We start from the raw sequence: 25,254 nt of genomic DNA, 5'->3' as shown, positions 1-25,254 counted from the left end.
AATTGAGGCATGATTTACTTTTTTCTTTTCTTTAGTGACTCCCCAACGTTAGCATACCAGCCACACTGGGGAGCCTAGTCACAGCGGTACTTTGCCAAATGGCAGCTCTGGTTTCTTGAGTTGGCCCAGTTAAGGTTCAGGCTCAGTTCAGTGATGGATTTCTTACTAGGAGTTACTGAGGAGTAAACTTAGTTAATTCATTCTCAGTACTTTATGGTTACTGTTATGCTGAAAAAAAAAAAAAAAAAAAGGAATATAGACTAACATAATAATCATGACACTGAGTGTATCTATTTTATGTTTTGAGACATGCAATAAGTAAATTGGCCAGGAAAAAAACCAACAGCTCGAAAGTGGTGTTAAGTTTTGTCATTATTTCTGTATTCATACGTAGTGTGCTGTGGCTAGCCTGTCTTACCACTGTGTGTTTTCTTTATTTTCTTTCTTCAGTTTTATTTCATTTGTCTGGAAAGAGGGTTATTGTTCCAAAGCAAGTAATGTGCTTTGGCTGCTCGCTCAGTTCAAGCTCTCTTGGGATTTGGCTCTGAGAAGGGCTGACCATTTCGGTACACGTTTACAAGAATGAGCCTCTGTTGTATCACATTCAGTTAGAGCAGATGTTAACGTGAGGTCACCGAGAGAAGTGTTTGACTCAAAAGAAGCAAAAGATAAACATCTAAGGAATAAAGATCAAGGTGCAGAGAAATGAAAACTTGAGTAATAGAAATATAAATTAGGGAGGACCAATAGGAAAAAAGTTACGTTTGTTTAGAGTATTTCTGCATATTCTTTAGGGGGCTCAGTGGCTCACAGACTGCCTCCTGTCTGCATGGTAAACTGTAACAGTTCACGAAATTGCCCTCAATGTTCACAGTTTCAAAAATGAGAGGAGCTTTGGCTGTACTTTAGTGGGTGTTTTGTTTGCCTTTCGCAGTCAAAATTACATGCAGGCCGTGCTGTTGGTGTTGTAAAGGTGAAAGGGTGAAAGAAGTTGTAGAAGTCATCAGCACAGCCAGTTGTTTCTTGCCCCCATCAGAAGTACAGCAGATACATCTGCTTGTCCCCTGTAGAATATTTACCTTCTGGTGTCTCCAGAAGAGGATCCTTCTCACAGCATGAGAGGCGAGCTAAAGTTTTGATTTCTCTGACTGTGTAGTCCTTCAGAATGGAAGAAGTTATTTTAGCATACTGCTTAGCATCAAACTCGTCTTCCCTATCCTGCCCTCAGATTTACTGTTGCAACAAACTAAATTGTCAAGGTAACATAAGGAATTGATTCACTATTTAATTTCCTGTGGTGAACTGTATCGTTGCGTTTGTTTCTTTCTTGACAGCAACATCTTTTGATTTTTAGTGGCCTCTGCTGGCCACTTCATGGCAAAAGTTGTACTCATGGAAAATTCACCTCTGTACTGCTTCTGAAGTGTTTTCATTTCAGCAGCTGTGATCATACTCCTGTATTTGATGTTATTTGTGTGATACCAAACCGCGTCTGTAGCTGTGAACATAGAGCATTTTTCATTAACAGTAGTTTGTTTATCAAAATTCCTCAGGAGCCCAGAGATGCTGCGGTCAGAAGGTTCCTACTCCACAGGAGGAAGACATTCTTCCACGGACTCCAACAAAGCTTCAAGCGGAGATGTCTCCCCTTACGACAACAACTCCCCGGTACTGTCTGAGCGGTCGCTGATGGCAATGCAAGAAGAAGTTGCCCGCAGCCCGGATAAGCTGTACAAGGTACCTGAACAGTACACGCTGGTGGGACATTTGCAGCCTAAGACAAAGGAGAATTCTTCTGCATCACAGGCTGGAAAAGGTAGGTACATCCTGCTCGTGTTCCTCCTCCTCAGTGACTGATGGGGGTTTCTGAAGTCATTGAAAAGTGTCGGTTTTGCATTATCAGCTACCAGGATCTTGAGCAATAGTGTAAATAACCTTACCGAAAAATGACTGACCAACATCCTTTTTTTGTGATAGGCCCCAAGGGTCTGTGCTCCGTCCTCCTTGTTAGCTCAGCCAGCTGTCCTGTCAGGGATGCTGTTGATACGGCATTTCTCAAAATTTGGAGCTATTATTTAGGAAAATAGAACTGCGTATGTCCTGCTTTTCAGCCTGTCTGTGACAGCATGGCAAAGACTGATTTCTAGTCCTGCTCCATAGGACCTGCAAGGTTATGGTCTGGACTTTGGAAAAATCTGAGCATTTAAGACATCAAGCTACAAATTTTCTCCAGTTGAAAAGAATGACCCCAATACCCTCTCACTGGAGAACACAGCTGAGCTGCACAGCTTTACATCTGCTACCGACTGCACACCTAGCAATCCTAGTGCAGGGATCCATAATTTCCATAGCTATCTAAGGAGGACACACACACGAATGATTTCTCCTGTAAAGAGCTGTGGTTTAAACTGATTGCCCAGCAGCACTTCAAGATGCTTTTCATTTAAAAATATTCTAAAAAAAAAAAAATTACCTTCATGAAATGCATATTTAGTGAGCCAAACTTTAATTGAACTTTCAATGCTTAGGGATGCAGATAACTGTTTGGTGTATTTTTAAAGCACTTTCATTTCAGAGGTACTGGTTAGGCACTTAATTCTCTTTGGAATTAATGGGATTTAGGCTGTTATCTTAATTGTATGCTTTATAAATGCCAGTGGGCATTTATCTTCCATATTCAGCATCTAAATCTCTGAATAAGCTTCAAAATTTGGTCAGATTTCTAGTAATTTATGAAGAAGAAATTACATGAAGTTTTATCATATTAACCATCTTTTGGGCTTTAATGTGCATCACAACGATACTAGACCATGGCAAATTAGAAAATTCCTTTACTGGCAGATAGACTCAAAGAAAGGCATGAAACAGTTATAATCCAGCACCGATGGGCACCTTCCATTAAATGGCTGTTCTGTGACACGAGGTCCCTGTAAGACCCAAGCAATGCTGCAGGTTGATGGAGCAGGCCTCGCAGCGCCCCTGGGGCTGGGGCTGCCCGAGGGAGCTTTGCCATTCTTTCCCATAAAAAGCACAGGAACTACCTTCTGTTGACCAAATCCTCCTGTTCTTGTGCAAATTCTCTGACTGACTGCAGTTAAGGCAGAGGAGTTAAGGGAAATTCCACTCTCTCAGCAAACTCAGGCGTCCTGCCCATACAGAACTTGCTGAATCCATTACAGGGCCTGAGCCTGAAACAGCAAGTAGCTGTGAACCATACTACATTTGAGACGTTTGTGTTAGGTGCACGGTAAGTCAGATGCTGGTGCATGTTAACAATTCTGATACCTTACGTAAGGTTTTACCATTCCATTTGTATGGTTCTAAATAATGGCTTTAAGAGGATCAATTTATCATCTTCTTCCTGCTGTTCAGATGTTTCCGAAGATCATTTTGATATCTGGGGCACCTGGCATTCAACGCTGAAAAGCAGCTGCAAAGATCCAGCAATGACAGGTCAGTTATTTCTCAGGTTTTAAGCCCAAATCTTGCAAAGATGTAAACAGTTCCTTGGGTTTGAGAAATCGCAATGAAACCGATAGGAGAATTCACGTTGTCCAGAGTTGGGCTTCTAAAAGTTAGTGTTCAATAAAGCACAGAGAAGCGCAGTGATTATAGAAATGCAGCAACATTTCGAACTGTCACAAGATAATTTTAGAAAGTTGTTTTAAAATTACCTCAAAAAATAGTTTTATATTCTTCTCAAAGTCATTGGAAGGTGGACACCCAGTGGGGATTTGAGAGCGGCTGCCGCAGTGGCACAAGCACAGGCGATGAGGTTGGGCACCTTTGGGTGCTGACCCTGCTGCTGGCCAGCGTCATCCTGGCACGTCCCTGACCCATCCTGCCCTTGTTCTTCTCCCATCTGCACCCACCTCACAGAGAAACAATAACCCACTAAAACACCCCCCTGCTTTTCAGGCTTTTGAAAGATGTTGGGTGCTGCAAGGCTTTGTGTCAGAACAAAATACTGGAGGTGCCGGGTAATATATGGGGCGTGGTTCAGACAGATGTAGGGCTGCTGCTCTGCCTCCCCGGGTTCAGCCGGTGTCGAGGCTGATGCACCTTCAGTCGCGTAGCCTGACGACGAAAGCCCCCCCGTCCCCCTTCCCCAGGGGAGAAGCGATACCTTGTTAAACGCCACGTCAGTGATGACGCAGGCTGATGTTGTCTTTCTCACTCTGGCCCCCAGGTTCTTACGGGAACATTTACGAAAGCAGCTTGCTGCGGCCCGGGCAGTGCTCTCTTTCCCAGGGGAACCTCGCCGTGTGTTCTCCTCGGTGGCAGGGCAGCTCCTCCGAATTGGACGCGGGCAGGCAGGTCATGCGGAGGAGCCAGACGACCGCTGCCATTCCCGAGTGTCAGCTGCACCCCGCGGCGTCTCGGGTGTGCAGCAGCGCGCAAATCGAAGTCGGCAGCAGGAGTTCAGACCTGTCACACTCCAGGTCGGAGCAGCACTTGACTCTAAGCAGTGTGGAGGACCTCAGCGAGCGTGACTCGAACGCGGGCTGTTCGCAAAGCCCGGCCAAGCCCTCCTACAGAAAAGAGCGGCCGCCCCCGCCCTACCCAGGCCCAGCAAAGCCAAGCTCTGCGTTGTCACAGCGATCGGGCGTTTCTTCCACGTTGCACTCTTTGTGGAGACTTCAACGCCCAGAAAAAAGTTCAGGGACCAGAGCAGCTGGAGGACCACCAGCCAAAGCCCCTGACCAGGCCTCCTCCAGGCAGGAGCGGCCGGCCCCGCGCGCCCCGGCAGGCCACGGCTGTTCCACAGCACCTCACAGTCAGAACAGTAAAAGTGTTTCAGAGGCGGACTGGCATGACTGGCAAAGGGAGAGGTGGCAAATTTGGGAGCTGTTATCAGCCGATAACCCCGATGCCCTCCCAGAAACCCTCGTATGATCGGACTCTGCGGAACTGCCACTCGTACCTACGCCTCCGTCTCATAGGAAAACAGCGGTGACAGTGGAAAACGGGGAGGGCTTGTTTGTTTTATACCGACTGAATTGCGTATACGTTTTTTAAACTTTGTTCACTTTAATTTCTTAACAGCACTGTCAAGCAGTCCATTTACAAGTGCAGTATGTTTTTGTTTTTCAGCAAGCTTTCGAGAAAAAACGAGATGAAAATTTTAGTCTAATAACTCTGTATGCGTACGCTGTGTATAAGATAAAACTGTTGCTTTGATGTTGCTAAAAATGTATTTATATATCTGCAGTTTTGATGATTGTATATTCTGTAATGGGTATTGTATGATAATCATATATTATGTTTTCATATGCAGATGTCAATCGTGACTGCTTTTTTATAAAATCACTGCACTTACATTACCGTGATACGCATTGGAATTCTGTAGAAAGTGCACAAGCTGGTTTCTGTGCTTATATAAAAAATACAATCCTGTTAAAGGGGGAGGTTGTCCTTCTTTTCACTGCCTATTGAAAAACACTAAAATAGAGTGGAAGATGAAAAGCCATATATTTTATAAGGGTAGTAGTGAGCTTAGAGGGGAAAATACCAAATATTTTTTTCTTATGAATATATTTGCAAACAAAATTAAAATTTGATACAAGATTGTAAAAATATTTTTTTTAGATTCTGGTAGGAAGCAGCTCAGAGGATCGAGTCAGAGCAAGGCCGTGCCTAAACCAACCGAGGAGGTAGTGCAAAGGTCTGCCCTCCCATTCTAGAGGAAAACCAATGTTATGTATACAGGATATAATATATATATTTATAAGTGTATGGTTTTATGTATTGTTCTAAAACAATAAACTGGAATCCAAATTTTAGAAAAACCAAACCCAATAAATTGAGGTGTGTAACAAGTGAGAAGGAATATGGCTTTTCCTTTGGAAGAACAAAGCTTCAGCGTTAAGGAAGTTAGAGAAAGAGAAGAAAATGCAGACAGACGTAGGGAAGGGAGTCACACAGTGTTTCAGAAACGAACGTGATGTTTGGGGCAGTTCACAGCTGCGTTTCTATAAATATTGTGCCAAAGCCTGGGTCAACCGTACTTCTTCAGTACCTGTATGTTGCATTGTTAAATGTTGCTGTTTTATACACGTTCTGGTGTTTTTAACTTGCAGAATTGTTTATGGCCAGCAGGTGGCAATGTACTTCAGTATTCTAGAGAAAATTCTTTTTATCGCTCGATAAGGGAAAGTGTATCATGTCAAAAGGATTTTATAAAACGTATTAGTCTTAATTTTAATGAAGTTGAAGGCTTATTCGGTGATATTGTTTATAAGTTCTATCTTGTGCCATAACGATGGAATAAAAAGCTAAGCAAAATAATGAGCATATTTTTTGCTCCTTTTTTTGAAGTAAGGCTTCTATAAAAATTGATGTGTTTTTATTGCGTCCTTGAGTATCTCCTGTCAAAAAACATCTGAAAGGCTTAGGAGCTTAAGGACCACTTTCAAATATGGCTTAAATGTACAAGATCTAAGGTTTTACTCGAGTTTTAGGCTTAAAATCCATCACCTAAAGGCTCTGCCCATCGTATCTCCGTTTCCCAAGTAAAGTTACAAGATAAAAGCACCAACCAAGTAGAAAGGAGCAGGATTTGGCCTTTGACTGTTGTAGCGCCGTCAGGCTGGCCGGCTCTTCTTAGGAATACTGCATCCAGCATAACTCTCGGCTCTCTCAGTGGTTGCAAGGCTTTTCCAAATACTGTCTTGATATGAGACTTGGTAGGAAAAGGTTCTTGCATGTAGCTTGTTGCAGCAGCTCTGTGTCAATTTATGACCCAAAAAAACCCACCCCACATTAAAAAGGTAGCGGAATATAAGGAAGGACAAAACCAAGCTCTCGCAAGCAACCTTCGCTATTTGATCTCATTCAGTATTATCCCAGGCTTGATACAGATTTCCTACAGGGAATTAAAGCTCCCTAATAGTCCTCAAAACCAGGCATAGTGTAAATCCTGCTGCAGGAGATACTCTATTCACTAGGGGTCCATCTCTTCATTGTAAATCCCTTTCTAAATACAGACGCACCTGCACATTCTTAACATTTCTAGTGAAAGATGGCTAATGATTACGCAGCCTCATAAAGAGCTTGCTTTTCGCCAGTGCCTCCTTCTGTGTATGTGTGTATATCTGTGTATATTGCCATCTATATTGGAGTTTATGCGAAAATGGAGGATAAAAACCAAGACCCCTGCTGGAGGACAACCTTGTCCACACACATTTCAATAGACAATTGCTTGGAAGAAAAGAGATACAGAAAAAATTCCAATGACTTAAAATAACACTAGACAAGATTACATCACTGCTGTCTGTAATTTTCCTTTGAACAGGACAGAGCACAATTACCACAAGCAGGTTAAGGATGTAGTAATTTTTAGTCGTCCCTCTTTCCAGGCTGAAATCAGTGACATAATTTCTTTCTATGTCTTTTTTATATTCCGCAAGAAATGTAGCCATGAAAGGTTGTTTCTAGTTTTATGTTGGCTGATAGATCGGGGGGGGGAGGGGGGGGGGGGCTATTCCATTTTAGATCTCTGCAATGTTTTTCTTCCTATGACACATGCTCTCGCACAGCCCTAATATTCCTCCTACGGTGAAAGTCTGTAGTGTGGGAATATCAAAGCCTTTTCTCTGACTGTTTCCCTTGGGAGCAGGATTCCTGTCATAGCAAAAGGGCCACGGGCCTCTGCTTCAGTGAAGAGCGTGCCAGAGGTGGTCTGCTATGGAGGTCCCAAGGCCTCAGGGCAAACTCCTGCAGTTCAGTTCCCTCCCGTCGGTTCCTGTCGCACCGTGCTGGTTCATACCCGGGACTGAAAGCCTCTCTTGCCCGTGGGGTCTGCATTGCCTCCTCTCGGGGGGGTGTCTCCCATTGGGGAGGAAGGGTGTGCTGTGCTCGCAGGTGAGCCCATGAGAGGTGAGGTGTGGGTGCCCCAAGGACGGGGTGCCTGCAGGTTGCCCACAGGGCAGGGGTTGCTCTTCTGTTGCAGAAACAAACGAGAGGCATCAGCGCGGCTCTAGATACAAGCCGGATGTGGTGGAGAACCTTTGAGCCACGGGAAGAAAGGAGAAGCTCAGACTTGTAAAATATTACTTTAAAAATTACTGTTGCTGCTGTCTTTTAAAACAAGATGTGGTTACACAGTTGGTGCACCCATTCCAAGACCGTGCTCCACTGCTGAGGCGTAAGTTGCACCTTCTTCCTCTTCCCCAGCCTCCTGTTCTGTCCCTTACACCAGCTCTTGGAGTGGTGAGAGGAACCCCAGGGCTTGTTGCTCCAGCTGAAACTTGCCCCGTACAAGGAGCACATAAAGTTCAGGTAGCTCGGTGGCTTTTGCAAGTGGTAGGCACAGAGGAGGAGAAGGGAAGGTGTCAGGGATGAGGCAGAGGAGGAGGGTGGGACCGGCTGCCCCCTCAGGCAGCAGCCTCCAGTTAGCCCTGCTTAAGGTACCCGTGCAACTGCAGGGCTTGCTGCTTCAACAGGTAGGCAAGAGCCTGGCCAGGGATTTGGAGCGGCCAATCCAACTGCCGGCTGGGGGGCTTGAAATCTCTCCGATGCTCTGCTGTCTCCATCGGGAGCCTGGGCCGCTACCATGGCACAGGTTAATGGCGCTCAGAACTTCTCTGCTGTTGAAATGGCATGGTTCAATGGGCTGGAATTTGTGGTTGTATGATCTGGGAAGGGGGGAGTCCTGTTTTGTTACTGGGTTTTCTGTTTCATGGTCGAAAACCGCCATTCCAGCATTTCTGGAGCACCATCTTGTTCTGTGGCGCTGGTCTGGCAGAGAGTCAGGGACTTCTTTCTCCTCTGGGAAACACACGGGATGGCTGAGCCTCACCTTGCTCCCTCTGCCTGTCTCTCTCTTTCCCTTCTCTTTGCATTCATTTCCAAAAAAAAAGTAGAAGAGTAGCTCCATTGTGCGATGCCGTAACCTCACAGAACTGTGGAGCAGTGGAAATGGTTCTCAGTCGCATTAAAGAGTATCTTAACATCAGTAAGCCCTTTTACAGCATCACTGAGAATAGCGAACTACTGCTGTGCTGCAGTCGCTTTAGGGGAAGGCATCTCGGCGTCCAGACAGCGCTGCGGAGACCGCAGAGCTATTCAAGGCATGTAGACACCCAGAGTGCTGGGTCATAAAATGCACTGTCTCTGAGAATAGGATTCATCTAATTTTTCTGAAGTTTAAAGCATCTCCAAAGGTGGTATCTACATCTGGAAAAGTCACTCACGAGCTCCCTTTTTATTCAGCAGAGAGAGACGGGTATTTCCATGCCACCATCCATAGAGACCACTTGAGTCTTTCTTTGAAGGATGGTCCCCTTTGAAGGGCTGGTCGCTAGAAGAGCCTGTTTCCACTGCCTATGTAAAGGAAGCCTAAATAAGTTGCCCAAATAGAGACCTCTGCGGTGACCTTCCAAGTTTGGCTGAATGAATCCCACCCTAAGGGTCTGGTAAAATAGAAAATGGATGGCGATCCCGGCAACAGTAAGGAGGAGCATTTAGTAACGCCGTTGTCTGATGCCAACAAATTATTACAGCCTGGGGAAAGGAAAGCAAGATGTCCAGCACACCTTTCCAGCTCCTGGGAAAAGTGAAACTTAGCCAGAGGCCTCGGCGATGTTGTGCTGTTCCCTGGGCTCCTGGGCGAACCTGGGGCTGGTGGGGCTGACAGAGACAGTGTGCTGCTCCTGGAGGCCTGGGAAGGCGGGCGGCAGAAGGAGACAGCACGCTCAGCTCTGCTGGGCGCTGTAAGAAATCCAGGCTTTTTGGAAAGCGAGGGAGAGACACTGCCTGGTCTGGAGTTGCACTTTGTGTGTGTGTGTGTGTGTGTGTGTTGGGGTTTTTTTTGGTTGGTTGGGTTTTTTATTTTTTTGGTTTTCAAATGGGATTTATGTATTCACTGAAAACTCTGTTTCCAGCTGATCTGAAACTGTTCATGAATGGGACCAGGATTTAATTAATTAATTAATTAATTCAGTGAATTAAAATGAATATGGGATTTATGAAAGCAACCTGATTTGGGCATTTTAAAAATATAAGGGGGGGGGGGGGGGGGGTGCCGAATCCCAAGCAGCACTGGCAAATGGAGACAGGCAGATAAAATCTTCCTTGTGAAAGACGGGGGTTAATCCTCTTTCCTCTGCTGCTGAGTAAGCAAATGTCTTTACCACTGGAATTTTAGGGTCGCAGAGGGAGGGAGGGAAGAGGAGAGCTGTCTTTATCCACCTCTCTCCAGAACTGCATTTGGGAGGGGGTGAAAGAGCGCATTAGAGCAGGCGAGAGCAGTATCCCCAGCTGGGTGGTTGCCACACTCTCTGGGTGAGGACTTGAGCCTCATACTCTGGACGCTTTTCTAATGATTATTTAAACTTTTAAATAAAACAGAACAACTTGTTAGCAGTGCCTCTGTTAAACAAAGGAGACGCAAGGGGACACCTCAGATCACCACTGCCTTTTGCCGAGCTCACTCTTTTCCATTTCCCAATGTCCCCTTCTAACCATAGCTATGAGCTTTGATTAAAAAAAAAAAAAAAAATAATAAATTAAAAGAGCCTGCAAAACAAAAGCATTTGCTTCAAAATCTGGGGTGGAAAAAGAAAACAGGTCTGGGAAAAAGATCAGAAAATATCTGGCCCCATCCTACCAAACAACGAGCAGCCCCTTCCTCTTCCCTGCACACGGGTGCTGGGGGGGCTGAACGCTGCTCGCCAGGAGGGAGCGAGGCCGGACGGTGGCCGGGTGTTCAGCTGTGGGGCTTCATGGTCAGGGACCAGGAGGAGAGGAGGGTGGGCGCGGGTGTGCATAGGGCCACACAGGCACTGGGCAAGTCTCCGAGACCAACCCCAGCTCCCTGCGCCTGGCAGGTGAAGCCTTCCTTGCAGTCCGGGCACGGGGATGTCCCCGCTGCTCTGGCCAGATGGGACCCTCAGAAGCTGGACTACCTCTGCCCAGACCAGGTGGCTTATAGGCACAGAAACCACAGCTCGCAGCTGGCCATCAGTGAGCTGCTCCCTGCTTGGGCACTTTGTCTCCCTGGCCAGGAAGGAACGTTTCTTATTGCATCATCTTAATAAAATTCCTAATTTGGTGTGCTTTGAAAAAAGGCTACCAAAGAAATCAAAGCTTCCTTTAGAGTTTAAAAGCTCTTCAGTCATGAAAAGAAAAGATCACCTGAGCCCTGGTTACTGTTTTCAACCTCACAGAGGTGAGTAGGCAAGTGTCCATCCAGAAAAAAAGGACAGGAGAAGACAAGGACAGGACATGACAGGACAGGACAAGGAAGGGGGAAGGGAAGGGAAGGGAAGGGAAGGGAAGGGAAGGGAAGGGAAGGGAAGGGAAGGGAAGGGAAGGGAAGGGAAGGGAAGGGAAGGGAAGGGAAGGGAAGGGAAGGGAAGGGAAGGGAAGGGAAGGGAAGGGAAGGGAAGGGAAGGGAAGGGAAGGGAAAAGGGAAGGGAAGAGAGGAAGAGAAAAGAGAAAAAAGAAGAGAGGAAAAGGAAGGGGAAGGGAAAATAAAGAAAAAGAAAAGAAAAAAAAGAAGAAAAGAAAAAAAAAACAGAAGAAAAAGGAAAAGAAAAGGAAAAGAAAAGGAAAAAGAAAAGAAAAAAGAGAAAAGAAAAGAAAAGAGGAAAGAAAAAAGAAAAGAAAAGAAAAGAAAAGAAAAGAAAAGAAAAGAAAAGAAAAGAAAAGAAAAGAAAAGAAAAGAAAAGAAAAGAAAAGAAAAGAAAAGAAAAGAAAAGAAAAGGAGGAAAGAAAAAAGAAAAAGAAAAAGAAAAAAGAAAAGAAAAGAAAAGAAAAGAAAAGAAAAGAAAAGAAAAGAAAAGAAAAGAAAAGAAAAGAAAAGAAAAGAAAAGGAGGAAAGAAAAAAGAAAAAGAAAAAAGAAAAGAAAAGAAAAGAAAAGAAAAAAGAAAAGAAAAGAAAAGAAAAGAAAAGAAAAGAAAAGAAAAGAAAAGAAAAGAAAAGAAAAGAAAAGAAAAGAAAAGAAAAGAAAAGAAAAGAAAAGAGAAAAGAAAAGGAAAAGAAAAGAAAAAAGAAAAAAGAAAAAAGAAAAAAGAAAAGAAAAGAAGGAAAGAAAAAAGAAAAAGCAAAAGAAAAGAAAAAAGAAAAGAAAAGAAAAGAAAAGAAAAGAAAAGAAAAGAAAAGAAAAGAAAAGAAAAGAAAAGAAAAGAAAAGAAAAGAAAAGAAAAGAAAAGAAAAGAAAAGAAAAGGAGGAAAGAAAAAAGAAAAAGAAAAAGAAAAAAGAAAAGAAAAGAAAAGAAAAGAGAAAGGAAAAGAAAAGAAAAGAAAAGAAAAGAAAAGAAAAGAAAAGAAAAGAAAAGAAAAGAAAAGAAAAGAAAAGAAAAGAAAAGAAAAGAAAAGAAAAGAAAAGGAGGAAAGAAAAAAGAAAAAGAAAAAGAAAAAGAAAAAAGAAAAGAAAAGAAAAGAAAAGAAAAGAAAAGAAAAGAAAAGAAAAGAAAAGAAAAGAAAAGAAAAGAAAAGAAGGAAAGAAAAAAGAAAAAGAAAAGAGAAAAGAAAAGAAAAGAAAAGAAAAGAAAAGAAAAGAAAAGAAAAGAAAAGAAAAGAAAAGAAAAGAAAAGAAAAAAGAAAAGAAGGAAAGAAAAAAGAAAAAGAAAAGAGAAAAGAAAAGAAAAGAAAAGAAAAGAAAAGAAAAGGAAAAGAAAAGAAAAGAAAAGAAAAGAAAAGAAAAGAAAAGAAAAGAAAAGAAAAGAAAAGAAAAAAGAAAAGAAAAGAAAAGAAAAGAAAAGAAAAGAAAAGAAAAGAAAAGAAAAGAAAAGAAAAGAAAAGAAAAGAAAAGAAAAGAAAAGAGAAAAAAGAGAAAAGAAAAGAGAAAGAGAGTTTGGACTGAAAAGCACTTTCTCATGCAGAAAATAACAAATGCAGGCCGTAGCCAGCCAAGCAGGGTTACTGAAGTAAAAACACAGTGTTCACTCGAGGACAAGAATCATATGATCACTTTGGGGACCTTGTGTGTTGAATATGGAAGCGGCATCTGGCTTTTCTCCTAAAAAAAGGTTTAAAAGGGTGAGATGCTGAACAAACTCCTCCTCACACCCACGGGCTATTTCTGTAGCTCCCAATAGCCAGCTAAAGGTTTCCAGCTACGCTTTTGCCCAGGGTGGTATTGACATCATGTAGCTGTGGCCTGATTTCTGATAGCAGGGAGAGCTCAGAGCTGTAAGGAAGCTCTTCTGAAATCTTCCTAAAAAAGCAAAAAGGCCCCGGCTCCCGTGTTATCAGTCACTTTGCAGCCTGTGAAAAAACGCAGTGAGGTTGGGAAACAAAAAAAAAAAAAAAAAGACAAAAAAGAAAGGAGAGCTCTGGAGTAGCCGCCTCGTCCCACTGGGGCTGTCAGTGGGTGAACGCTATTTTAGAAGAACCTGTTGCTGCTAACTCTGTGAGCTGACAGTGGTAAACGTGTGGTAGGACCTGGGGAGCTGGAAGACTCCCGTGTAAAAGGAACAACACCTCAAATAAAAAGAGGAAAAGAAAGAAAAGAAAGAACGAAAGAAAGAAAAGAAAGAACGAAAGAAAGAAAAGAAAGAAAGAAAGAAAAAAAGAAAGAACGAAAGAACGAACGAAAGAAAGAAAGAATGAAAGAACGAAAGAAAGAACGAAAGAAAGAAAGAAAGAAGTTTGCAATGGAGAATGCGTGCTGTTTTCCCATGACTGCCACTGACAGACCAGTTTCTGAAACTTTGGGCTTTTGCATCCTTGAAGAGCCAAGACTTGCAGCTAGAAACATCCGGGGTCGGTGGGGTGGAGTAGAGGGGGGTCCGGGAGTGGGAGCACCAGAGGGAACACAGGGTGGGGTGAGCCCCACTAGCTGGTGTGTCTTGTCCTCTGTGCCTCTGCAAGTAATTCTGCCTGATCCCTGGTGGTGGTGAGAAGGTGGGTATGAGAATGCGCGTGAGCTTTGAGCTGTGCTGCAATGGCATTGCTACACACGTGCTGGGAGAGGGTGCCTCTTGCTCTGCTTTTCTTCTGGCCTTGTGGCTCCTGCATTCTTCCTTGTGCACTAGCGAAGGCTGAAGAAGTGACCTTCAGTATGTCCCTACTTCACAGTGTTTTCCTGTCATCTGGTGACTTGAACAATACTCCTGGGACATACCAGGCGTATTTAAGCTCAGAGTGTCTACCATCCAGTTATCCCGTTCCCCTGCTCAGTGACGGGGACCAAGGGCAGTACAGCAACTGCACGTCACTCGTCAATGGACCTCATGCAGTTCCAGGTCCTGCCTTCCTCAGCCCTCTCCCATTTTCTTTTATCCATCCACCTGGGAAGGGGATACTCAGGCTGGATTGTGCGGTGGGGGAGGCCTGTGCTGGCGGACTATATCTGCCCGGGGAGTTATGGAGCCGTGGGTGTCTCTGGGGCTGCATGGCTGCGCTGTTGATAATGGTTGTGCTCCAGCGGCAGCGGCTGGTCTAAGGGCTAAACCTGTCAGGGCCGATGTTTGCACCTGCGTGGGGCTTGGAGGCTGGGGCAGCAGAAGTCCTGTACTACCTGGAGCCTGGCTGCTGGACTGATTCCCGCGGGGAGGGTAGGTGGTGCGTGCACATCTCTCCCGCAGGTCTGGACACCTGAGGTTAGCTGAGAAGCTGGTGTCTTTCCCCAAAGACAGGGACCCCCACCTGAAGATGATTCTGCCCAGTACTCAGCATCTACACTGAAGCCTCCGTGCCCTGCGACACTCGGATGATTGCTCAGGGCTGGAGATGAGGTTGCCTGAGCTGTTTTGGCTTGCGTTGCACTGAAATGCCAAAGCCTCAAGGGTTAGGGCATGGCCCACGGTGGTTTAAGGCACAGGGAGCTTGGGAAAGCTTGAGGTGCGCTGTGCCAACACCACATTTTGTGCTGGGTGTAATTAGGAAGCCTCAGGCTCTGGGGCTTCCCACTGGAAACCTTCAGACTCGCCTTCAGACATGAAACAAGGGTCTCCCCTGAGAGCTGGACAGGGTGAGCCGGGAGCCTTGGGAAGGCAGCAGTGTTACCCCTGCAAAATGAGCCCTTGCTAGCTGGCAGCAGAAGTTTCTGTTTCACTCCTGTCACAGGAATAATGGCAAAGTGCCATGAAGACAAAGGGAAGGGGCTGAAAAGAAAGGAAGAGTTCCAGAGAAACACCTGTGTTTGTAAGAAAAATTCCTCGCTCCTGCCACTGCCCGTGAGGAGACATCGGAGCATCACTGCAGCTAAGCCCTGAGCAACGGAGTTACTCCCACATCACGCTGGGATGGGGCAGGGCAGCAGCCTTCAGCTCCCTGCCGCCTGGGCTCTGCCTGAGGTAAGTGTCCTAGCTGCTGTTTTTGTGGGAGTCTTGGTCTTATCTAATTGTTCTCTGCTCTGCCCCTCGGTCCCACGGATCGTCACGTGCACACGGACCATTGAATCTGCCTTTGTGTCCGAAAGAGGGAGCAGAAGTCTGTACGCCCCTGTGAGGAGAGCTGTTCAGAAGCTTTTCTGTTTAATATTCATACTAGCCTCGGGCAATTTTCTACTCTGTGTTTTAGGGAGAGGGCAGGGAGAACATGTAGTTGTCCTTTCCTCCGATAACAAGCTTAAGCACATGGATAAGGAGCACAGGGGATGCAAACAGCAATGGAAGAACAAAAGTAATCAGAAGAGACTGGGAAGTGAGAAAGCCCCTATATCCTTTCTCATATGAAAGAGTAAAAAAAAAAAAAAGTCTTCTATGGCGATTCTTCCTTCCAACAAGTGTCAAATCTGATCAGTCCCCACCCAGTGGACTGGGACAGAGCTGAGTGCAGTATAAGGCAACGAAAGAAATTTGGGCACTGAAGACAATCAAGCCATGTTATTAATTGAGTGCAGCTTTGCAGTCAGAGGTATGTTTGCCATGCTCTGCTGTACCAGAGCCCATTTCATAGTTGTAAAATGTCAACATCTTCTCACTGGTTGCAGAGGTATCTCACAAGATATACAGTAAACCACTGTGAACCTCTCAAAGCTAATAGGAGCTAGATAAGATCAGAGTTTTCAGGACATTTATTTGTATTTACAGCTTAATAATGGGTTCCATCATCCCTCCTCTTTTTTCTGTTTTTTCTTTTTTTTTTCTTTTTAAAGACCTAGTGTTCCTATAAACTTGCTCAGGCACAGCAAGGAGGGTGTTTCTCTGCCAAATTGCGTAATAGAAAAGGGTAGCGGAGTGTACTGCACTTCCAGGGTAGCGCTAGGCTTGGACTCAGTGGTCAAAGCCAAAAGCTGACTCGTGCTGACCCTCAGGTTTACGTTTACCTCTGAACTAATCTGAAGAGGTTTCTTTGGCAGGAGGGAGAGATAGAGAAAAAGAAAACAAACCAAACTTGAACTGCCATCGTGATGCTTTTGCCGCTTGGCGAATGCCCACTTTACATCTTTGTAGGCAGCCTGCTGGATTTGCTACAGTCTCCGCAGAGACAGCCCGCCCTGGCAGCAAGCACCTCTCAGCCGTAACTGCTACCCCGAGGAGCACACCTGCCTTTTGCCCTGAGGGCAGCTGTCAGTCAGCTGAGCACAGCGGCGTGGGGCTGCGGCAGGAGCGATGCTGTCCCTCCCGCAGGGCCCTGCGGCTCCACGCTGTCTCCATGCCCTGGGTCTCCAACTCTCCGCGGCTCTGGCACCCTTCTCCAGCACACCCCTCACCCCTCTACAGCCCATCCCTCGCTGCCTGCGAGTTTTGCGCGGGACGAGACTCTGTACGAGGAGGTGGGTGGGCAGGGTACGAGCCCCAGGATTTTCCCATCCTCAGCCCAGCTCCAGGCGGGATCTCAGGGTGGCCGCGCACCCAGGTCTCACCGCCAACCCACAGGCTTTGCTGTATAACCATGTCAGATCCGGTGATCAGAGAAGTCTTTGTAGAGCTGAGACGAGATTATACCATACGGATTAGCATCGTATACCCAGAACTTCTTACACTCATTTCCAATCACCCAGCAGGAGATCTTGTTTATTTGGCAGGCAGATGCAAACACTCTGGCAGGGCAACTGAAGCAGACCTTTCCACTTAGAAAGTTTCTGCTCACTGCACCACTGCGTTAATGTAAATCCATCATAATTGGATCACCGAGAGCCGTGCTGAATGCCTCGATTCTTCCACCCGGCACCACTGAGCTCCTCACGGCCGGAGCCCAAACCCTGCCAACCTTGTCCCATGTGAAATAGATGTTCAGTGAGGGGGGAGACAGGGAAAAAAAGGCTTTTCTTAAATACATCCATACGGGCCTTGCCTTTCAGCTTTAGGTTTATTCGGTAAACTAAGATACAAGTCACGGAGCTAGGCCAGCTGAAAACTCAAATATCTGCTGCATGTCGGAGCTTGTGGACCTTTTCTTTAAAGTATGAGAGTTTTGGGCCATGTTCCCACAAAGGGATTAACCCGAGAAAGAGTCTCATTGCCCAGCTCTCTCTGCGAGCCTGGGTGCTAAGCTGCCTTTCGTGTTTTCTGAACGTTAGACTTTTGTACATACAGCAGGACAGACATAAAACTAGCTTTGTTTGTGGGACCTTTTCTAATGGCGTTAAGTTCTGCTTCATTTTTTCTGCTTGTTGTTGTCACGTGTTTAACACCAAAGCCACTCTGAAGTGAACACTGAATGACTGGGCTGCCAAAGAAAGTCAGTCCGTTTAGAGACTCACGTTAACAGGATGGCATTGCGAGCCAGATCAGACTCATGCAATAACATTTAATTTCATTGAATGCAAGAAACTGTCATTTGGAGAACTGAGATTGCAGCTGTCAGAAGAGCACATATAAAGCAAGCGTGTGTGTTGTGAGGGAAACAGTACCAAGACCTCCGTGTGCTCTTCGGGCAGTATCTGAAACACTTGATGGATTTAGAAGTACAATGTCCCAAGAAATGCCCTCGTGGCTCGCATCTAAGATAAACTGTGCCCATTAGAATGTCTTTCCTTCATTTTAAGCATCAGTTCCTGGAGATTACAGGGGGCATGTAAGAATATTATTCTTCTTATATAATAAGAATATACAATATATATATAAATAATATCTATTATAAATAAGATATAAATAATAATAAGTATATTATTACAAGGCTAAGCCTTGCACAGCCCCAGGTGTGGCTGGGACGCTTTCCCTGTGCTGTGGGAGAGCAGCTGGGGAAAAGCAGCACTGGAGCCCTCCTTTCACTTCTTCTTCCATCCCAAGGACAAGGTCGGTCCCCTCCTAATGCCTGTTCTCAGAGGCAGGGGCAATCCTGAACCGTTTCTCAGTATTTGCCCTATTATTGCATGATAGATGCTCAATGGCGTGAATGAGGTGGGTTCAGATGAAGTTCCTGTGGTGTGATGAAGAGTTTAGAAAGGACTTCTCATATCGTGGCGTTTCAGGCAGCAGGAAACAAAAATTCACACAATCCCCTTTCAGAATTATTATTAACTGACGTCACTGCACTAGCTACCCAAAATGCTTGGGTTTTTTACCTTATTTTTCTCACAAGACAGACTTTTTTATAAGCGAAAACCCCAGCTTTGGCAGCACCCCACTTCTGCTGCTGTTCCTAAGTGCAGCATGATATCTCAGGCATCACCCGGGGCAGCTCAGTGGCCCACTGGCCACTTGTTCTGTCATGGACTGGGGAGGCCACCGTATCCGGAGCACTAGGATGAGGGAAGCATCCATGCAGTTCCTCAGCCTTTGGGAAGGCTCCGGCTGGAAAGGCAGACGTGGTTGCTATTCTTCACTATCATGGGAGACAAGAGCACGTATGGGAGCGCATGTGGTAGAGCAGAAGGTTCAGCTGCAGCCTTGCACAAGTGATCCCACCACCTTCTGTCTTACCCAAGGAGGATGTTGCCCTGTCTGTTTTGCCATGTAAAACATTAAGATGGATATTCCAAAGCAGCCCATTACTGTATCAGGAAGCTCTAGGATTTTAAAGAAGATGATGTGCTATGGCTTTCAGTCAGACTGTAATTTCATCCAGGTTTTGTGTTGGCCAGCAAAACCACATCAAAAGGAATGAAGCCTTGAAGGCTTTCAAGCGGTCTGTTAGTATTGCTTAGAGAGAATCCGGCAGAACATGCGAATATTAATCACAGCTAGGTTTCAGCAGGGATAAAGGACGGAAAAGAGATTGCCAGTAAGCGGCTCAAATCCTGGTATTTTCAGAGGGAGCTCCCAGGCAATGTAGAGTCTTCCGAGCATACGGAGGGAGGAACAGATCTAAACAGTTCTTTGGTAACACCCGAGGTCTGGCTAGGCAAGGCACGGCCTCTGCTGCTTCAGCTGCGCCTTGGATGCAGGCGGTTGTGCAAGCAGCAGTTTTAGGACTTCTCCTACTTGCAAGTCATTAGTTGCCATGCACATGTGGAGTTCTCCACCCAGAGCGGTGGTGATCTGTCCACACACAGCTGCTGTGGGGGCTGTGATGGTTACATGACAGGTGTAGTTAGACCTTGCTGGTTTTGCTGTGATGAAAAGGGAGAATGGCATGGACAAGGAATACAACGTGACATTGAAGGACTGCTGGGAAGCAATGAGGCTGAATAGCTACCTTGAGTGCCTGGGTTTACAAAGCGCGATGCCTGAAGCACAAGTCATAGCTTCAGGTCCCTCACTTTGTGCAGACCTGTGAGGGGAGAATGGGGCCTTGGCCATTCATGGATGTTGCTTGAGATTCAGCAAACTAATCTTCATCTCTCACAGGCTGACTGGGATTTCAATGCTAAACTATTACAAGCTGTATTAGAGACTGGTGTGTCACCGAGTGAGCAATGCATTGTCCTGTTCCACCAGGATCAGCTGCGCTTGGTGGGGACAAAGAGGAGAGCAGAGCGCACTCTCACGGCACAGGAACCTCCAGAGGCCATCTGGTCCAAGCCCCTGCTCAAAGCAGGGCCAGCTTCACAGTTACAGCAGCTTGCTCAGGGCCGTGTCCCAACAAGAGTCAGGGATTTCAAACCTTCTCTGGGCAACCTGTTCCAGTGCTTGACCACTGTCATGATGGAAAAGTTTTTTCCTTATATCTTGTCGGGATTTCCCTTGCTGCAGCTTGTGACCATTCTCATCCTGTTGCTGTGCATCTTTGAGAAGAACCCGGCTCTGTGGGAGCATCTGTACCCCTGCAGCACCAGAGAATATAAGGGAATCCCAGCTGAGCACTCGCACCCTGCACTATGGTAAGGCTGGGGAGATGCCACCTCCTGAAGGTGTCTTGCTACTGCATAGAAGAGCCACTGCAAAAATGAAGGTAGATGCAAGTCCCAGAAATTCTACATCATGAGCCATCACTGCTTGTTCAGGTCTTTGTAAATGCGCGAGCAAAAATGACCGCTCTTCCTTCTGTTTGTAGATGCTCGATGTCGATACTCATACTGCACTGACTGTATATATTTTCTTTTTCTCCGGTAGTTGCCTGTGTCTTGTGACCCTCTAGCACTGCAAGCACTGTCGGAGGTGATCGCTACTAACTGTGGTCATGGGACACTGGGAACACAAAAGAAACCTCCTTGGTTGGCTGTTGCTCATCTTTCTTCAGGTCTTCTTTTACCCAGACTTTTTCAACATAGCACTTTAGGGAGTAGTTCTCCCTAAGAAGCTATTTTTTTAATGGTGGATTTCTAGGGCTCATAAAGGAGGAGATGTTTTCAGAAGACAATATTAGGGATACTTAGGGTGTATCCAGATTATGAAATGGAGAATTAGGGAAAGACTCGTAAGCTAAATGGTTTGCCCTGTAGATCTACAAGACAGAGCACAGCTCTGTGTGGAAATACAAGATCACGTCCAGCTGGTAACTATTCTGGCACAGTGTCAGGCACAATGTAAGAAGCTTTGCCTTTTTAATCAGTTGATTAAAATCTACTGAGTTCATACAGTACTGTGATGGGGTAGATATACTGCTTCTAGCTCAACAGCCATCTACAGTACTTTAGAGATTTTTTTGCCTTGAATCCCCTTTTGTGCCACGGCATACCTATGCTTAACCTACCTAGACAAATGACTATTTTATTTTATTTCAGAGCCCATCCCTATCAAAGGAATCTTTGCTTGCCCTCTTCCATCCTGTGAACTTTTTCTCTCCGTAAAGTCTCTGGGACTCCCACCCAGAAACTGGGTATCAATGCTTAACATCACACAGCAGCTGAAGGCCTTCTGTATTGTCTTTTCTGGCTTCATCTGGCATGGCTAAAGGATAATCCAGGATAATCAGGGCAAGAGCTGCCCTGACTGATGGTGGCACATGTGTCCATGACAGGGATTCCCAGCACCCCTCACTGATGTAGCCAGACGTAGGAATGATATCCAATCTCTTTGCTGCTGAAGTCCAGTCCTTCCAGAAGACCACTCACCTTGGTACCAAGTTGCACAGGAAGCAGCTGGGCAAGGGATTAAGTCCTTTGCTCTCATCCTGTTGTACCTGCAAACTATTTTTGTGTGAAACAACTCCTTCTGGGCCTGGAATAAATGGTAATTGCCTCCCTCCCTCCAACCCCATCACACTGTACTAAGGGCAGTTGCTGCAACCTTTGTCTAGCGTTTCCATCCATCTGTTCTTCTCACAAAACCATTTCTAAATAATTTCTTGATTTTGTGGTTGTCTATGTTCTCTCTTATCTCTGTTTTCCTGTTCTGTCCTGTTGTATTCTTCATGCTTTCCACGCCTCTACATTTATTGGCCATGAACTCCCCAGAAGATTTCACACTGCTCAGAATGGAGTTGTCCTTTGGGGACATCCTGTGCTCAGTGTGGTGAAATATGAAATGGTGAGATGGAAGGTAAGGGTTTTATCTGAGACAGGAGCTACAGTGGTGTACATGTCACTGCTATGAGGGACAGGAATGGAATATGAATGTCCTTTCTGCTCAGGGACCAGGCAGGGACTGCCATGCCAGAGAGGAGAGAAGGGGTAGTTCCCCCTCCACATCCTTCTGCCCCTAGAACTGCTCCTCCCTAAGCCCATTTTAAGAAATCCTGCCCAGAGGGTCTGTATTATCTTCTTTACTCTCCAGAGCCATGCACTAGATGGACTTGGCAAGATCAGTAACACTCTCAGTCCCAGGATATTAGTTGCAGGTTTATTTTCTGGAACTGTATCAAAAGTTCTTGTTAAAGATATTAACTACGAATTGTTGTTCTTTATTAGGACCACAAAATATTTTATTTACGAGATGGAAAACTATTCTGACTCAAGAGATAAATGCTCTTATGGAGTGCTGCTTTTGTATAGGCAAGCCTGGAGGGATGGGCTGGCAGATTCTTTTTAATCCCTTTGGAAGTGAGGTTGGGCAGAGGGATTATTTTCTTCAAGGAAAAATGCAGATTTGGCATCCTAAAGCTATTTGTCTGAACTTGCTGGGTAGCATGCATTCTGTTGTTTTACTAGATGAATGGAAGGGAGTCAAACATCTCAAAACTTAGTCAATAGCCAGTCCAGCAGGAATGTGGAAGACCCAGTTTTGAAAACTTTCTCTTCCTGAGCAGAGTTTTCACCTCCTTCCCCCCCTCCTCCCCTCCCAGCTCCCCTAAGGAAGAGTATGAACTACAAGGCTAAAGGGGTTTTGCAGGCAGATCTTCCTCAGGGTGACTTGGTAGTGCTATGCCATGCGTTGTTAACATGCAGATATTCACTGGTAAAAAAGTATGTGAGAGGACATGCACTGAGAGGTGAGATGTGCTGGGACTGAGAGATGCAATCCAGCTCCTCCTCAAGGCAACAGCCCAGGATTTTCCACAACACTCTGTGGTGTGAACAAGTGAGTGAGGGAATTGTGCCTGGCCAACCCTTATCGCTTGAGAAGCAAGGCGTGTAGAAGGCAGATGATAAAAAAATAGACAACCTTACATAGAGAATGGGATTGAACCTAAATTTTCCATGCCTCGGGTAAATGTCCTCACCATTTGGCTGAAAGAGGGTGTGTTTGGGGGAGCACCAGTACAGACTGAAATGTTTGGTTTAGGTCCTGCCAAGTGTTTGCTTGATTTGGAATGAAATGTGGGATTATTTCCAAGAAAACAAAAACAAAATTTTCAGTGATCTGCTCTTTATTTATTTAGGCCAGCTCTTGAAACGAAAATATCCATTCCAGGGTACATGATGCTGCCTAAGAGTGAAGTGCTCATTCAGATGCAAGATGGAAAAAAGCAATAGCACCAGTCTTCAAGTTGCTGTGCCAGGGTCTTCAGAAGGACAGAGATGCTCCTTATGCCTTGCATGAGAAACTAGTTCTTGGAGGTAAAAAAAAAAAGAAAAAAAAAAAGTCTCTCTTTTCCTCCTCTCAGATGTTTCAGACCATGCTGAAGTAGGGCTTGTTCCTATAGGCGTAGCCGTCTCTTCCAGAAAATTTTGAATTTGTTCCTTGCTAAATAATCTGAAAGAATTCAAGACAGCAGAAAAGCATGACCATAGGCGGAGGAAGAGCTTGTATTCCTCTTGCTCATTCTCATGGTCACTTGCTGCAGACGATTCAAAATAGACATCATTTACTTTGTGTGCTTGGCTTACCACACTCATTTTGATGTCTAAAGGTTTATACGTAATATGTAAGAAATCTCAGAGGACAATGAAATGTTTTGCTTCTTCAGAGTGGAAACAACTGAACTCCCTCTAGGATTTTTGAAACAAGGCCACAAGAAACACTAGGCTTTTATTTGCAAAGTCGGACGTATAAATTTGTGCTGAAAACTGAGACTTTCTTCCAGGTGTGTCTTTAACCTGTCTTTCTGTTGTAACATTAAAATCTGTCCCTCACAAGCTTCTTTCAGTATAGCAGCAGAACAATTGTTAAGAAACTTATACTCTCTGAAAATATACAAGACACTGAGTGTGTCCAGTCCTTGCAGTGAACTTGTCTGCCTTCAGAGATGGCGTGCTCTGTGAGCAACGCTGTGAATGCAGTTGAGGGCACCTGCACATATAGGGAAGTTGTACTAGAATTGTTAGTGGTCTTTGCAAATAGATGCTTCATCTAATGCAACTTAGCAGAAAAAATCTGGTCCATCAAGAGCGCGGAACAACTGGCATTCACAAGAGAAAGGTTTCCAGATGTGATGAAAGCAGTTGTAGTCTAGGGTGTATGTGCATGGTAGGAGGGAGGGAATTGCCAAAGTGTCAGTCTTTAACTTGGGGAGATTTTATCTTATTCTATAGCTGTTTCAGCTGACTTAAATATTACTGTCCCGATTTTAAAGCCCTCGGAGGCAGGTGTGTGTGCATTTCTGGAAGCCCTACTAAACATCCGCTGCATTGTCAAGGACAAAAGTTCAGTTTAAATGACCACTCTCAGTCCCCATCTGTGCCAAATGAATGTTAAAAATCTCATAATAAATCTTTTCAGAGTTTTGCCTTGGTATCTAGCCTGAGCATCTACTCTTTCCTTACCTCCATGTAGCGCAGTGCACACACTGTTTAACCCTTTTCTCGCTGGAAGAGCAAAGCTTCAAGTGTGCTTGTGTGAAACCTGTCCGCACACATGCACACACACTCACCCGTCGGAACAAACTGCTGCTTTGAACCTGGAATAATCCATTTCGGCTCTTTAGCTAAGTGAGTCGAGTGGAAACTGCTCCAGAGCCCTTTGCCCTGCCTGCCTGCGGACCTCGTGTCTGATCAGGGCAGTGGACAACGGCATCTGTCAGCCAGGAGGTTTAATCCTCCTCCTTGAGCACCTTCCACTGTGAGTTTCTGGCTTGGAAAAGCCTTTTTTTCTCCTTTTTCCTCAGCTCATGCTGATGTGGTAACAGCTAGTTAGGCTGAACACTCTTTGGCTTTGGCTTATGAGACACATGAGCCTTAACCAGCTATTGTAATCTTAACATTGCATTTCCCATAACATACCTTTTTTTATGACTCACTTCTGCTTTCCAGTGAATAAATTGGCATAACATATAATTTATAGAATGAACTTAAAGAGATGCATCATTTTTTCTTATAATACTGTCAGAATACTGTTGCAGTCAGGATTAGGTCCTTTCTTTAAGTCCCACAAGGACTTAAAACCCTTCTAAGGTTCTGTGTGTTTTTTCTCCTGTTAGGTCGCTGAGTATAGTCTGCGAGAGTTTGCTTTACTAGAAAATAAATACAGGAATAATCCAATTTCCCTCTCTTTAGTAATTGACTGGATTTCTAAACCCAAGTGACTGGAAATGTCCTAGCAAATGAGGATTTGTTCAGTGAACTAGGAAAACACTTTGAACTTTAGGAATATACACAGTGAGTGAAGGATCTATTGATTTACACTCATTCTCTCCTGTCATCAGGGTTTTGGCAGAATGTTTCAGAATTTTGCACAGAAAGTGCTTAGCACAGCTCGACAGAGTTAACCTCTCCA

General features: G+C 45.0%; 1 protein-coding gene across 1 annotated transcript in view; it reads left to right on the top strand.

Annotated features, from left to right (window-relative positions):
* ARHGAP6 (Rho GTPase activating protein 6) overlaps positions 1-4,925 on the top strand; it is a 339,292-nt gene extending 334,367 nt beyond the window's left edge. Inside the window, exons 11-13 of the mRNA XM_086460885.1 lie at positions 1,554-1,816; positions 3,373-3,453; positions 4,190-4,925. Of these exons, the coding sequence (XP_086317011.1) occupies positions 1,554-1,816; positions 3,373-3,453; positions 4,190-4,896 (1,051 nt within the window). The 3' untranslated portion in view covers positions 4,897-4,925. The remainder of the gene's footprint in view (positions 1-1,553; positions 1,817-3,372; positions 3,454-4,189) is intronic.
* Positions 4,926-25,254: the final 20,329 nt, after the last annotated feature.

Source organism: Leptosomus discolor, chromosome 1 (genome assembly GCF_034619465.1).
Source record: "Leptosomus discolor isolate bLepDis1 chromosome 1, bLepDis1.hap2, whole genome shotgun sequence".
In the NCBI taxonomy this organism is placed as follows: Eukaryota; Metazoa; Chordata; class Aves; order Leptosomiformes; family Leptosomidae; genus Leptosomus; species Leptosomus discolor.
This window is presented reverse-complemented; position numbering and strand designations above follow the sequence as displayed.